This window comes from Vitis vinifera, chromosome 11, assembly GCF_030704535.1.
Source record: "Vitis vinifera cultivar Pinot Noir 40024 chromosome 11, ASM3070453v1".
NCBI lineage: Eukaryota > Viridiplantae > Streptophyta > Magnoliopsida > Vitales > Vitaceae > Vitis > Vitis vinifera.
In genome coordinates, this window is record NC_081815.1 from 12,375,856 (window position 1) to 12,389,798 (window position 13,943).

Genomic DNA, 13,943 nt, shown 5'->3' on the forward strand with positions numbered 1-13,943 from the left:
TTGACTCATCCATAAGAACCCTCGCAGTTAGATATGACTTCCCAACTAGTGTGGAAACAAACATATCAAACTCCAACAAGCCAACGAGTAAATTTAACATATCAACAAATAATGCAAAAATAAATGAATGGGTAGCTCCTAGGTCAAAAAGAACTTTAGCTTATTGGGAATGGAATTGAACGATACATGTAACGACATCTGAAGATGCTCGAGCACCCTAGTATGTCATGGAAAATACTTTTCCCTAAGCTTTTGGCTTAGATTTCCCTCCTTCAAATTTATGAGCTTGAGAATCCTTTTTCAGTGGACAATCCCAAATCAAATGCCCTTATTAACCATAATTGAAACATGCGAGTCTCTCTGTAGCACATGGTACCACCATGCCTCTTACAATGCTTAGTGCAAGGTGTATGAAATCCTTGGTTTATTTCTTGAGCTAGCTTCTTACCCTTATTCCCTAACGGATTGGATCTTTTTTTAGCTTGGCTATTTAGTGTATTAACATATTTGTTTATATAATATGAAATATATATTATTTTCAATGTTTAAAATAAGAATTTCATCACATTCCAATATGTTTATTTTAAAAAAATGAAAATTTTCTTATATTTAATAATATTCATGATTAAAATATTTAAACTTTATAAATAAAAAAAAATTATATTATTTTATTCATATATATATATATATATATATATATATATATTAATATTATTTCTTTTTTTTTAGTTTTTCTTTTTTTAATCATAAATTTAATTTGAAATAAAAAAATATTTTCTAAAATGAGTATATGAAAAAAAATAAAAATTTGATTAAAAAATTAACTTATGATACATGGGATATATGTATATATCCCATATCTTAGTATGGGATTGACATATCCCATATAGAAGGAATAAAAAAAATGTTGATAATATATACTACCACTTATCCTATCTCATGTTTTGTTAAACATATGATAGGATAAGTGATGGGATAACTTATTTTATCTCATCACCAACCAAATATGTGATAGTATATAATATTCTCTCTCATATCCTATCTCATGTTACATTCAACCAACCAAGCATAGCCTAAATGCATTAGCAGGTGACCGTTAAGGTTTGAGACCTCAATTGGTTAAGCAATCGATTTAGCTAGTCCTCGATCAATCAAGTTTCTTGTCTCAACCAGTTCAAACATGCTACTGGAAAAGAGAAAGTGCATAAAGTGCACCTCAACCAATCAAAACCAACCAGTTTCCCCTGTCTCGTCTAGTTGCATTGTAAAGTCTAAAAACAATTCCAGATTGAGATTAGGAACCTTATATAACACACGTTTAACCTCAAATAACTCTTTAAAGCAAGTTTTTAGGAAAAATTAAAGTATGGATTTCATCAAAAATATAAAAGCATCCAATTTTAAGAAAAGGGAGTCTATTTAAGTTCAATAAGGGATGATTTTTTGAAGCTTCAAGTGCATGAAGAAACTTTATGACTCAAGTGCACTAACAAGAGCAATCTTACATTAGGTCCTAGTCTTCTTAAGTCTTCAAAAAGTTCAACTCTCACAAATAATGATCTTCTATTTTAGTTGTTTGAACCATTAGTACCTTTAACCTTATTTTGTGATCATCAAAACTAGGTTAGGAGAACCATTGGACTAACATAGGATTTCCTCCTTTTAATTGATAAATATTGTTACTACAATGTCATTGATTGTTATTGTTGTTCTAAGAGTTTTGACTTCCATTATGAGAATTGTAATGCCCAACAAGTGTGCAGTGTATACCCCTTAAACCCCTTAAATGAATTACCCTCTGGCCCCTCGATTGTTCCAACCTTGATCATGTTGTCTAATGAAAGCTTGTGCATATTCCAAGTTCTTTTCTTCCCCACTTTGTGCAACACCAATGTTTGTTCATGGCCTTCAAACGGAAATCTTGGTTTTTTGGACCGAAACCAAGAGCAAATTGGAACACCCTCTTGAGAGTTGAAACTAGCTTCTTGATGATAGCGAGATTATCTCAAAGACTTGAAAACTTGAAATCTTTCATGTTTTACAGGGCCTTTGGAGCTGTTATTTGGAGGCTGAGAATTTTGAGAAAATCCCATTTAAGTCATGTAAAATGAAATGCACGAAAATTTGAAAGTAAACAAATGAAGCTTATATGAACACTAATATATTAATATTGATATGAATAAACATTGATAGTAGCAGCAGTAGTAATAATGTTGTATATATGAAAATCTTGATACGTCTTTCTCTCCCTTTGGTTCAAATTCACATTATAACACTCCTTTTTACTCTCTCCGAATCTCCTACAATCATCTTTACTTGTTTCTCATGCTTATTCCCTACTCTTCCCTCTAGCTTTCCTTTTTCTTATTTATCTTCCTTTCCTTTATTTATTTATATAGGTGGTATAGGAATATGGTCTTTAAGCAGCAGCAACGCCAGCAAAAAACAGCATAGGCCCGGAGCAGGGAGACACTGAGTAATCAAAGGATTTCATCGCTTCAGACCCGCATTTCTCTTTGTATTCGTCACTCACCATCTGATTGCTCCTACACTCTGCACTGCAAAATGCCTTTTCTCCTCTGCAAAACCAAACACACCCTTTTCTGTTTTAGATTTATCAGCTGCATGCAGGCCTCAACAATTTCTCTTTGCCACAAAAAGATAGAAAAAATAACACCCAGAAACAGAAATATCTATCTGCTCCATGCTCATTGCAAATATCCAGTGAACAAGTAAATGCCAAAGGAATCAACACCACACACCCAGAAACAAACAACAACTCTTGATATTTCCCTGTCACTATTACTCCTTGACAACAACACATGAGGGTAAGCTACATTTCTCCCCACACCCCATTTCTTTTCCTTTTAATTTAGAGACCTTATGGTCAACCTGGGATCTTTCCAGCTACTCTCCTTGCCCTCACAAGAATCAAATATCCCAATCCTTAAAAAAAAAAAAAAAAATCCAACCAAACAAGCTCTTAAAAGCTGTTCCTGAACACAATTTGGGATGCTGAGGTTTGCTAAAGAGCTGAACAGCAACCCATTCTTAAAGAATGATTAGTTGCAGCAAAAAAAAATTCCGTGAATGGCCCAGCATGATAGAAATTAAATTCCTTAACAAAGAGGGAGAAAAAAAATTAATTAAAACAACTTGCCAAGACAAGAATGTGATTCTCCACTTTAGAAAATCAATATAAATGCCAAGTATATAATGTGACAAGACATTGATGCTCCATGTTGTTGCTAGCAAGACACAAGGAAAAAAAATTTTGATGGTTGCCATGCTATTCGAAATTTTCTATTCCTTTCTTTAGCCATCTAGGACACTGAATGAAGAATGAAGGAATCCTTCATCCTCTGGGATATTTAAAAAATTAAGTCTAATAATATAATATAAGAGATATAAAGAAACCCAATCATCAGTTAGAGTAAATTTGAAACAAATGACTGAAAATAGATACATAACTTGTAAGTGTTCATCAAGGAAACAGCTGGCATCCTAATCAACCGGAAAGAAAGGTGCATGCTTCTAATTAATGCTAATGATAATCAGATCTAGTTTTCATTTCTAAACATGGAGATATATGTTTTGAAACTTGAAATACCAGATACCAGGCATTGTTTTGCGTAGTCTGAAACTTGGGCAAAAACAGCTTGGCACCATTAAAATATAAGATGATGTTTTAACTCTCAAGATAATGTGAAGCAAGACCCATGTCAAGGAAAAGCTAAGAGGTTGCTTGGATATGTTTGTGCTTTCGAGAGACAAATCTTTAAATATGAATGATTTAAGACTTCAGATACGCCAGCACACTGCTTTTAGAAAAACGAAAGAAATGAAGCAAAGAAGGTATCAATAATATTTATTGATTTCATGGGTATAAAATAAGGATGCAGAACATGTTCCAAATGAAACAGATGGATCAGAAATCATTTTCTCAAGATCACATTTCTCTGGAGATGTTCAATTTCAGAAGAAACAACTTTTTTCATCATTTGTTTTCTTCATGGTAAACTATATAAGAATTTGCATTGCTCATTTTGACAGGCTGTTTCTCATGAACCTTAGGAACAGAGCACATCCACTGAATTGCTCCCATGGAAGTAGCATACCTCCCAAATCCTAGAATGGCCAAGATGCCTCACATATTCTAGGCAAGCAATGAATATGCGGATCTTTGAGGCTACAGTAGATGATAGAAGCATATAAGGATCTCTGACCCGGATTTTTCCAAAAGGAATAATTGAAGTTTAAATGGCCCCTAGGAACACAATTTTTGTTCAAACTTCCTTACAAATAAATTAATTTGGAGAAAAGGGCTTCTGTTTTAACCACTGCATTTCTGATCAATAACAAAAAAGTATGGTTCTGCTTTCTGAACAAGATGAAAACTATAGAGGCCTAAGATAACTCAACTATTATTGGAATTTGGATCCCAATGGATATAGCTTCAAATTCGATCATGACCCAAGAATTAAGCAAGACCTCGTAAGTTAAACCCTATAAGGGGCCCTCTGAAACAAAATTGAGATGATGAAAAAGAAATCAAATCACAGATGGGGATTCATAAGGGAACTGCTAAATTTATCAGAACCATTCAAATAAATCAGAGGTGAAGCCACCAAATCAACCAAATTTCAAGTACCAAGAGAGGATAAAACAAGAACTCAAAATCAAACAACTACCCAAATTCAAAACCATCAGAACATATCAAAATTCACACATGCACAGTCCGCAACAACTCAACCACTCAAAAGAACAAATGAAGGATGAAGGACCATCATGTCTATACCTGTACATAAAGATATCTAGCCCATGAAGCTTCTTCTGGCAAAGATAGCAGGAACTCAGAAAATCCGCAGTCTTAAACGGCGGCGCGGCCTCGGAAGCCACCCAATAAGCAGCATCAGTACTGGAAATAGGAACAGCGGTGGTGATATCATCAACAACCCCATTAGGCTTATCATCAAAGTAGACACGTTTCTTGATCAAATTGTTGCCGCAATGAGAAATCACGCAAGTGTAGCTCTCGGACATCTCCATCTCCATCTCCATCATCCCTGAACTGGGCCGACATTTTTCAACTTTAGGCATATGTTTAGCTCTGTTTGCTATGGGAATTGGGTTTGATCTAGGAGATGTGGCAGCCAAAATGGAAGCTTTGCAAGGCTTACTGGACAAGGATTCATGGGTGTTGTCCAAATCGTTCAAGGCTGCAACTATGCCAAGACCAACAACGCCTCCTTCAAAGTTTCTAGGAGACTTTGTAGTCGATGAAACCTTGGAATCAAGGCTCCAAACTTGAGATTTTGGCTCAAATGAGTTGGTGAAAAGAGAGAGATTCATGGCCAGCCTCCCTTTTCCAGAGAAACTCTCCATTTGCAGGGGAAAATATTGATTTGGGCCTTGCTCCAGTCGATGAATTTCCCCTAGAAAATTAAGAGGAGTTCACGTCAAAAGAAAGGAAGTGGCATTCAATTTACACAGAGTGCTGTAGAAGCAAGTAAAAGATTCTCTATATTTAGAGAGGATTTTAGATATACAGACAGAGAGAGAAGTTTCTTGGGTGAGAATTGTGAAGCTTTTTAGAGAGAGAGAGATGGCTTATAGAAGAAGACCACCTTTCATCTCCAAGTCTCCGGAACCAGTGGTTTCAGGAGAAGAGAATATAAACAGTTTCTTATTTTTATTTTAAATTTTTATTTCTTTTGCCTTTTACCCTTTTACCCCCTAAAATTGGTAAACTACACACTCTCCGTACTCTTTCTATACCCATGGCTTATTTGTATTTTTATGGATATTATTATATTAATTCTTAAAAGCAATTCTTAATTTTAAATTTTTAAGTCGATCTTTCATTTTTGATCGAATAGAAAAAGCCAAAATATTTTGTTTTTTCTATTCAGTTAAAAGTAACGTGTTGACATCATCCAATGTAACTAAAGTGAACTTGTTATCAATAGGTTCAATTTTATGTTCAGTTTGGTTATATTAGATGATGTCAATAGGTTACTTTTAGTTGAATAGATAAAGGTAAATATTTTGGTAGTGTTTGTTTTTCTACTTAATTTTAAATAAAACCTTAATGCTTAATAGTGTTAAATATTAGATTGTTTGCTTTTATAATATTTTATTTCTATTAAGTATTAAAAAGTAAAAAAAAAACCAATATGTTATTTTTTCTTTTTAGAAAAAGTTACATATTTAGGTGGTGTTTGTTTTTTTGGCTTTTTGCTGAAAACCATTTAGTTTTAGAATTTAGGTTGTTTGTTTTTTTTACTTTTTCATAACTTATTATAAATTTTTTACTAAATAAAAAAAACCAAAATAAGTGGCTTTTTCTAAATAAAAAAAATAACACAATGGTTTTTTTTACTTTTTAATACTTAATAGAAATAAAATACTACAAAAACAAACAACCTAATATTTAATACTATTAAGTATTAAGATTCTATTTAAAATTAAGTAAAAAAACAAACACCACCTTAGTTTTTTCTATTTAGTAAAAAATTTATAATAAGTTATGAAAAAGTAGAAAAACAAACGACCTAAATTCTAAAAATAAATTGCTTTCAGCAAAAAGCCCAAAAAACAAACATCACCTTTGACTTTTTCTATTCAGTAAAAAAACAAACACTACCTAAGTGGGTGTTTGGTATTCCGTAATAGAGAATAGAAATGAATATTTTGTTTTCAATTTTTTTTTATGAAAATAAATTTGGTAATTTCATTTATAGTGTTTAGAAGAACGGAGGAATTTAAAATTGAAATGATTATTTATTTCTATTTTAATGTTTTTTAAAAATAGATAGGAGAATGAAAAATAATTAATTTATGGGATGAAGAGACACCGAGACTTAATAAATGAAATTCAAGGGTAAAATAGTAATTTTAGATTATTTTATATTTTCTTATGAGGTGGATGAATCAAAATACTGCTTACTTATAATGAATTCAAATCTCGGTAATAAATAAGTAAGATTTGATTTTTATTGAAATCATTTTTTATTTCATTTTTACTTTCATAAAATTATTCAAATAAAGAAATGAATGATATGTTTATTCTCACTTCTCATTCTCATATACCAAACACCCGATATATTATCATAAATCATACATAAAAAAAAAAAAAAAAAACATATTATTTTAATTTTTTGTCTTATATGATTATTTCAAAGTCAGTGTTTGTTTTTTCTCGGGTCAATGGGAGAATGAAGTATTTTGAATTCTTATAAAATAACTAATACCTCATTTGGGAGTCATTATGATTATAGTGATGACTAAATCACTTCTAATTTAATTTTTAGCACTTTTATTAAAAATATTTTTAAGGAAAATTATTTAATATTTGTATAGAAATTGAAAAATGTATTGTGATAGCATATTTGATAATATATTATAAATCAAAAAAGCTATTTTTGGGAAAATCTTCTGTCTAGTAATTATTAATAAATCACTTTAAATGATTTTTTAAATATTTAAAATCGGGTTTTAAAAATTGTCTGAACACCTCATTTTTGCATTTGCAAATGGGTTCGGAGGCAAAAATGTGAATGTCATTGAATGGTTGAAACAGGGAACAAGAATTCAAATTTTCATTATTATAAACCTAAAAGTCACTATTTTTGGGCTATATTTGGCCCTAGAAAATACTAAGAAGCGTTTTTAATATTTTAATATTTAAAAAATTTTATCATTCAAGTGTTAAAAATATTAAAAACACTTTCTAAAATCACTTTTAAATGCATCCTAAAACTATGTTTGTTCCCGTAAAATTAGAGAGAAATGTGACAAAAGATAAAAAGGAAAAGTGAAAGGAAAAAATATATATGTTCAAAGTTAATAAATTATTTTTATATGTTATTTCAAACTCAATTTATCTGTTTTTAACTCTTTTATATAAAAATTAAATCATTTTAAAACATATAAATTTCTAATTAATGTTAATTATATTTTATTTTTTTCGCTAATTTTCATAGGACAACCAAACATGAAAAATCATTTTCTTTAATATTTTTTTATTTTTCTTAATATTTTTGGGAACCAAATAAACCTAAGGAAAGAAAAAAAAATATTAAGGAAAATGGTTTTATCAAATTTTGTTTCACTATTAAAAATACAAAAGAAAATCAAATATAATTTAAAATAGTTAAAAATTTATATATTTTTAAATTATTTAATTTTTATTTAATAAATAAAAATAAGTTAAATGAATCTAAAGAAGCATAATTATTTTCCTTCAATTTTTTTTCTTTCTACTTTTCTTTTTTATTTTTTTCCCTCAAAATTTTTGAGAATCAAACATAAGTTTAAATTTTTTATTTTTCTTTTTTACATGGTACTATTATTTACCTGTTATTATTTCTATTCTCATATACAAAATACGTTTATGCTATATGTGGTTCTCTAAAAATTTTATGAAAAGTGAAAGGAAAATAAAATAAAGAAGAAAAGTAATGAAAAATAAAAATAAAAATACATTTAAATTCAATAGATTATTTTTATTTGTTACTTCAAACTCATTTCACTTATTTTAACTAATAAATATAATAATTAAATAATTTGAAAATGCACAAGTTTTAATTATATTTGATTTTTTTTAGTATTTATTATAGGACAGCCAAGCATAAGAAAATCATTTTCCTATAATTTAAAAGTAAGGTTATGTTTGGTTCTCAAAAATTATTTTTGGAAAAAAATATTGTTAAGAGAAATTATTTTCTTAAGAGTGGTTGTCCTATGACAAACACTAATGCTACATTTGGTTCTCGAAAAGTTTAAAGGAAAATAAAATAAAGAGGAAAAGTAATAAAAAAAAAAAAAAGGAAAAACGGAAGAAAATAAAAAATTGATTTGAAGTCAATAAATTACTTTTATATAACTTTTTAAACTTTTTTTACTTATTTTATATACAGAGTACATAATTTAAAAATATATAAATTTCCTAATAATTTTAATTATATTTGACTTTCTTTTATAACATGAAAAAATCATTTTTTTTAGTATTTTTTTCTTTTACTAATACTTTTTGGAAACCAAACATAACCTAAAAAAAACCAAATATAATTAAAACTAATTGAAAACTTATACATTTTAAAATTATTTAATTTTCATATTGATGACTTAAAAATAAGTGAAATATTGAAATAATAAATAAACATAATTTATTAAATTTAAATTTATTTATTTATTTTATCTTTCCTTCTACTTTTTCTCTTTTTTTTCTTTCTCATACATTCTCTCAAAATTTCCGACAAAGCTTAAGCTCTAAGTTTTACAAAATAAAATAATTTTATGTACCACTTTAATCAATCCAACCATGCATTGTTTCATGAATGCCATCATTTGATTATTAAAAAGAAAAAAACACTTACAAAATTCCAAAAAAAAAAAAGAATTAGAAAAAGTGCTTCTTAACTTGAATTATGGAACATAGTAGTAAAATGTTTAATTAATTAATTATGAAAAAAATTGAACAAAAATTAATTAATAAAATATTAAAATATTAAAAGTAAATTAATGGATTAATTATAGGATAGTGGATTGATAAAGCAAGATGTGAGATAGGAGTAATTTAATTTTGTACAACTTTTCATAGTGACCATTGCCCAACACTAATTAATATGATTTAAAAATTAATAGTATGTGATTGTCAAACTTTATGTTTTGTGATGTGACACAATTGAATTGAAGAAACAATCCTTTGGTGCTACTTTTTCACGACACAGTAATTACTAATAAATAGATAATTAAAAATATATATATCTACCTTTATACCTGCCAATCATATGTCATGGCATTGGACCCACCCACCTAGGCTTGCTTTCTTTGTGATCCTCTGAGGTTCCACTTCTTACAGTTCCACCCAAGTCAAATGGTTAGTTGGACGGAAATACCCCTGTTCCTTTTTCATCCACGTATTGTTTCTTTTCCAAATATTACATATTTATTGAGGCAATCAATACTAATACAAAATATTGTCATACCAACACTTGATTTAATTTATACTAAGTTTTAGAGTTCATGAGGGCAATTTTTGGAATAGCATATACATGCTTGCCTCCTATTTAGTGGTAAAATTATCAACTTGACATATGAGAGCATCATATAGAATATCTAAAACCTTTTTTTCGTCTAAATTAATATTTTATCATTTGAATTATAGAATATCGACACCAAAATTCAGCATTTTTGCACAAGAACTCAATTTTTGCATGAAAAATACAAATCGGAGATGGGTTTGCAGCAACTTCCACCTTGCTATCGATTTTTTCATAACCATTCCAAATTTTGCATGGTTATGCAAAAATGGTTGTTGAAGGACTTTCAACTCCTATTACTTGCATGCATTCTTGTCCATTTTGCATACTCATATGAAATCACCTCTCATGAGAATTCAGATTAGTTGAGAGTTTCTTTTTCATTCTTCCGTTTACACATTTTTTTGTATTAGGGTTTTTTTTTTCAATACATTTTCTTTTTGTCCAAATTTGGCAAAATCAATTTAACTTTAGAGGGTTTTTCTCAACACGATTTTTAATCTCTCAAAATCATTGTCATTTTGCCAAAATCTAACTAAATCATTCAATAATAACCAAAAAAACTTCAAAAAAAAATTGGAAATGACGAAAATACTTATAAGGGTATGTTTGGGATGTCTCGATGGAAATGTATCAGTAGAGACACTACTTTCAAAGAGCAGTTGCTTTTGTCAATAAGGTGACCTATACGGAGACGGAGACGGAGATGTGTTGGTGGTGGACAATGCAAATGAGACACTTGATAATACAAAAAACACCTCTTTCGAGATCACAATAAGATACTAATTCAGTATTTATCAAATTTTTCATTGTCATCTTTTAAAATAAATAGAAAAATCAAAATTATTGGGTAAAAATACAAATAATGAGATCAAATTACAAATGATTAGATCATACACAAAGAATGAGATTAAGGTAAAAATAATCGAAACCAAGTATAAACTAACATATATAAAATAACGAAACTTTAATACATATACATTGCAATATGATTAATCACACTTTTCAATAGATCCCTCTTCCATATAGTAGCCCAACCCTTACCTATATTGGCTGAAATCAATGTAAATGATAGCTCAATATCAAATTCCTTATCCTAGCAACTTCTTGTAATTTTAGCTCACCGTGAATTCCTTAGCATAGTAGGTTATATTAATATTAGTTGATTTCTTAGCCTACTAATAGTTCTATCTTTTGGCTATAAATTAAATTGATAAAATAATATAATCTAATTTTGATTTTTTTTGAAATTTACTCACCACTTGATAATTTTATCTTCCTATGGTATGAATGAATTTCTTATAAAAAAAATATAAATATAGACCATATATATTTGAAAAGCGAAAACATTTTTTAAAATTTAAGAAAGTAAAAAAAAAATTATTTTCTCAAAAGGTTAGAATATTAAAAAATTGTTTTTTAATATTCATTTCTATTTTGTAGAAATGAGAATAATAATAATAATAAAAAATCATTTCATTAGAGTCAACACCAATTCTTGCTAGAATTTTGACTTCCTTTATTTTTAAAGGTATTAATCATTTAGGACCTATTTAGTAACTATTTTTTAAAATAATTTTTTATTCTCCAGAATAAAAACTTGTTAAACACATTTAATAACCAAAAAATTGATTTTTAAAAACAGAAAACATAGTGTTTTTGAGAACATCTTTTAGTTATTTTATATTACTTTAACTTATTTTACGAGAATTGTTTTAAAACATAATTATACAAACATTTAAAATGATTAAAAATAAAACAAATTTTAAAATATATTTAAAAATATTAAAAATAAGTTAAAAATATTTTAAGTTTTTAAACAAATTTTTACTCTATACATCATCATAAAATTGTTTTCAAAATCTATTTTTTTGAAATTGTTTTAAAAAATAGTTATCAAGTCCTTAATTTCATTCTCATAAATTAAACACACCAATATATTCTTAAATAAAAAGATGAAAATATCAATATAAAAAAATTATAAAAATTTCATTTATTGGTATGTCTGTTTTTTATTATTTGTCCTACTGAGAAAGTCACTAACCTACCTTGTAAACTAAGGAGGCTTAATTCATTTCAAGCAATTTAATGGAAAAATAAAATAAAATAGGTAATATTTTGAATTAATAAGTCTCAATTTCCGACACGTGCGAAACACTACAGTAAAAAATTCGGTTCTCTGGCAGAAATGTGTAAGACTCCACTAAAAAATATCAGAAGAAAAGAAAAAGGGCAAAAGAAGCAGATCACGTGCAAGCAATGGAGTCACTGAAGTTCACGTGCCGTTTCTCAGATGGGAGTGGCGGATCCAATACGGTATCTACAAAATATCTGACAACGTGGCCATTTTCTATTGGGACAGATGGTAGGAAAAGGAAATAGACCTTTGAAAATCGCGTTTCCAGAATTCACCCATCAATGATTATCGCATGGGTCCCGCCACAGCATTCTTCTCTTTGTCTTTGTTCAATGGTTGATCCGACGGATTTGCAAAATTGTAGTTTTGGCACTCAAGTCTCTCAAAATATTTAGTTTGACCCCCGAAAATTTTCAATCTCCCATTTTGCCATCTTTTCCATGTTTTTTTTTGGCCTTTCTTCTTTTGAAAACTCAAACTTTTTTCTCAAACGCAATTTTCAAAAAATAGTTCTCTAATCTTATTTTCAAACAAAATTTTGTTTTAAAATTAAATATTAAAATAATTTTAAAATGTAAATTTTTTAAAATATAATTAAAATTAATAAAAAAATTTATATATTTTAAAATTATTTAATTTTTATATAATAAAGGAAAAAAAGTTAAAGGAGTTTAGAGAAATGAATAAAAATAATTTATTGATTTTAAAATAATTTTTTTTTATTATTTTCCATTTTCTTCATTTCACATTTTCTTTTAAATTTTGTAGGAATCAAATGTAGCCAAAATGCTATCAATATTTTTTTTTTAAATTTAAAAAAAAATAATTTTACATCTAATGATTTATTTTTAATTATCCTTTGTATTTATATAATTATTTTTTAAAAATAATTTCAAGAAAATAAGTATTGGCAAATTGGAGGATGGATTGCGTTCATCAACTCCCTTTGTATTCAAATATTACAAGTGTTTGAGTAAATGTACTATAAAGTTAATGTATGCACTTTTTTTAACAACAATTACTTTAAGAGAGTTGATAGGACATAAGATCTTATAAGTGATATTAGAGTCTACTATCAATTTTTCTTGTATTCAAATATCATGGGGATAAGTTAATGGGGGAAAGGTAAAATTATAGGATATCCCTTCACCCATGAAACTTCTTTATATATATATATATATATATATATAGAGAGAGAGAGTGTTAGGTGGTGTTTGTTTTTTTACTTAATTTTAAATGGAACTTTAATGTTTAATAAAGTTAAATATTAGGTTGTTTGTTTTTGTAATATTTTATTTTTATTAAGTATTAAAAAGTAAATAAAAATCAATATGTTATTTATTTTATTTAAAAAAAACTAAATATTTTGATTTTTTCTATTCAATAAAAAATTTATAATAAGTCATAAAAAAATAAAAAAACAAACAATCTAAATTTTAAAAATAAATTACTTTTAACAAAAAGCTAAAAAACAAACATCCTTTTAGTTTCCAACCCTTATTTTTTTAGTGAATTAGGTATGGGTGGAGGCATGGAGGACCCATGCCCTAGAGGCATGGTGGAAGAAGCTAAAGGGAGGTGTTTGGTGGGGCCCCAAAAGACAACATCCCTTGAAAAGGGTTTCTTTGGTGAGTGGAAAATATGTTACTTTTCATTGAATTTGTGTTTATTCTAACTCAAAAGACGTAAACTTATTATCTTCTTAACGAAAAAGATATACATTTTCTCTTCTAATCGAGAAATTGGAATACTGAAGCATC

General features: G+C 28.1%; 1 protein-coding gene across 1 annotated transcript; it reads right to left on the reverse strand.

The window, feature by feature from the left end:
• Positions 1-2,145: 2,145 nt before the first annotated feature.
• On the reverse strand, positions 2,146-5,694 carry LOC100244902 (FCS-Like Zinc finger 14). The gene is made up of 2 exons (XM_010658402.3): positions 4,799-5,694; positions 2,146-2,579 (listed from the first exon to the last, which is right to left on the reverse strand). The coding sequence occupies exons 1-2, from the start codon at positions 5,383-5,385 to the stop codon at positions 2,420-2,422; spliced, it is 747 nt and encodes a 248-aa protein (XP_010656704.1). The 5' UTR covers positions 5,386-5,694; the 3' UTR covers positions 2,146-2,419.
• Positions 5,695-13,943: the final 8,249 nt, after the last annotated feature.

What these genes read in the sequence shown, in the direction of transcription:
- LOC100244902 (XM_010658402.3), bottom strand. Translation starts at nt 5,385, where the DNA reads ATGGAGAGTTTCTCTGGAAAAGGGAGGCTGGCCATGAATCTCTCTCTT. An exon ending in CTAGATATCTTTATGTACAG is followed by an intron (nt 2,580 to 4,798) that starts GTATAGACATGA and finishes TTGGTTTTGCAG; the next exon opens with AGGAGAAAAGGCATTTTGCA.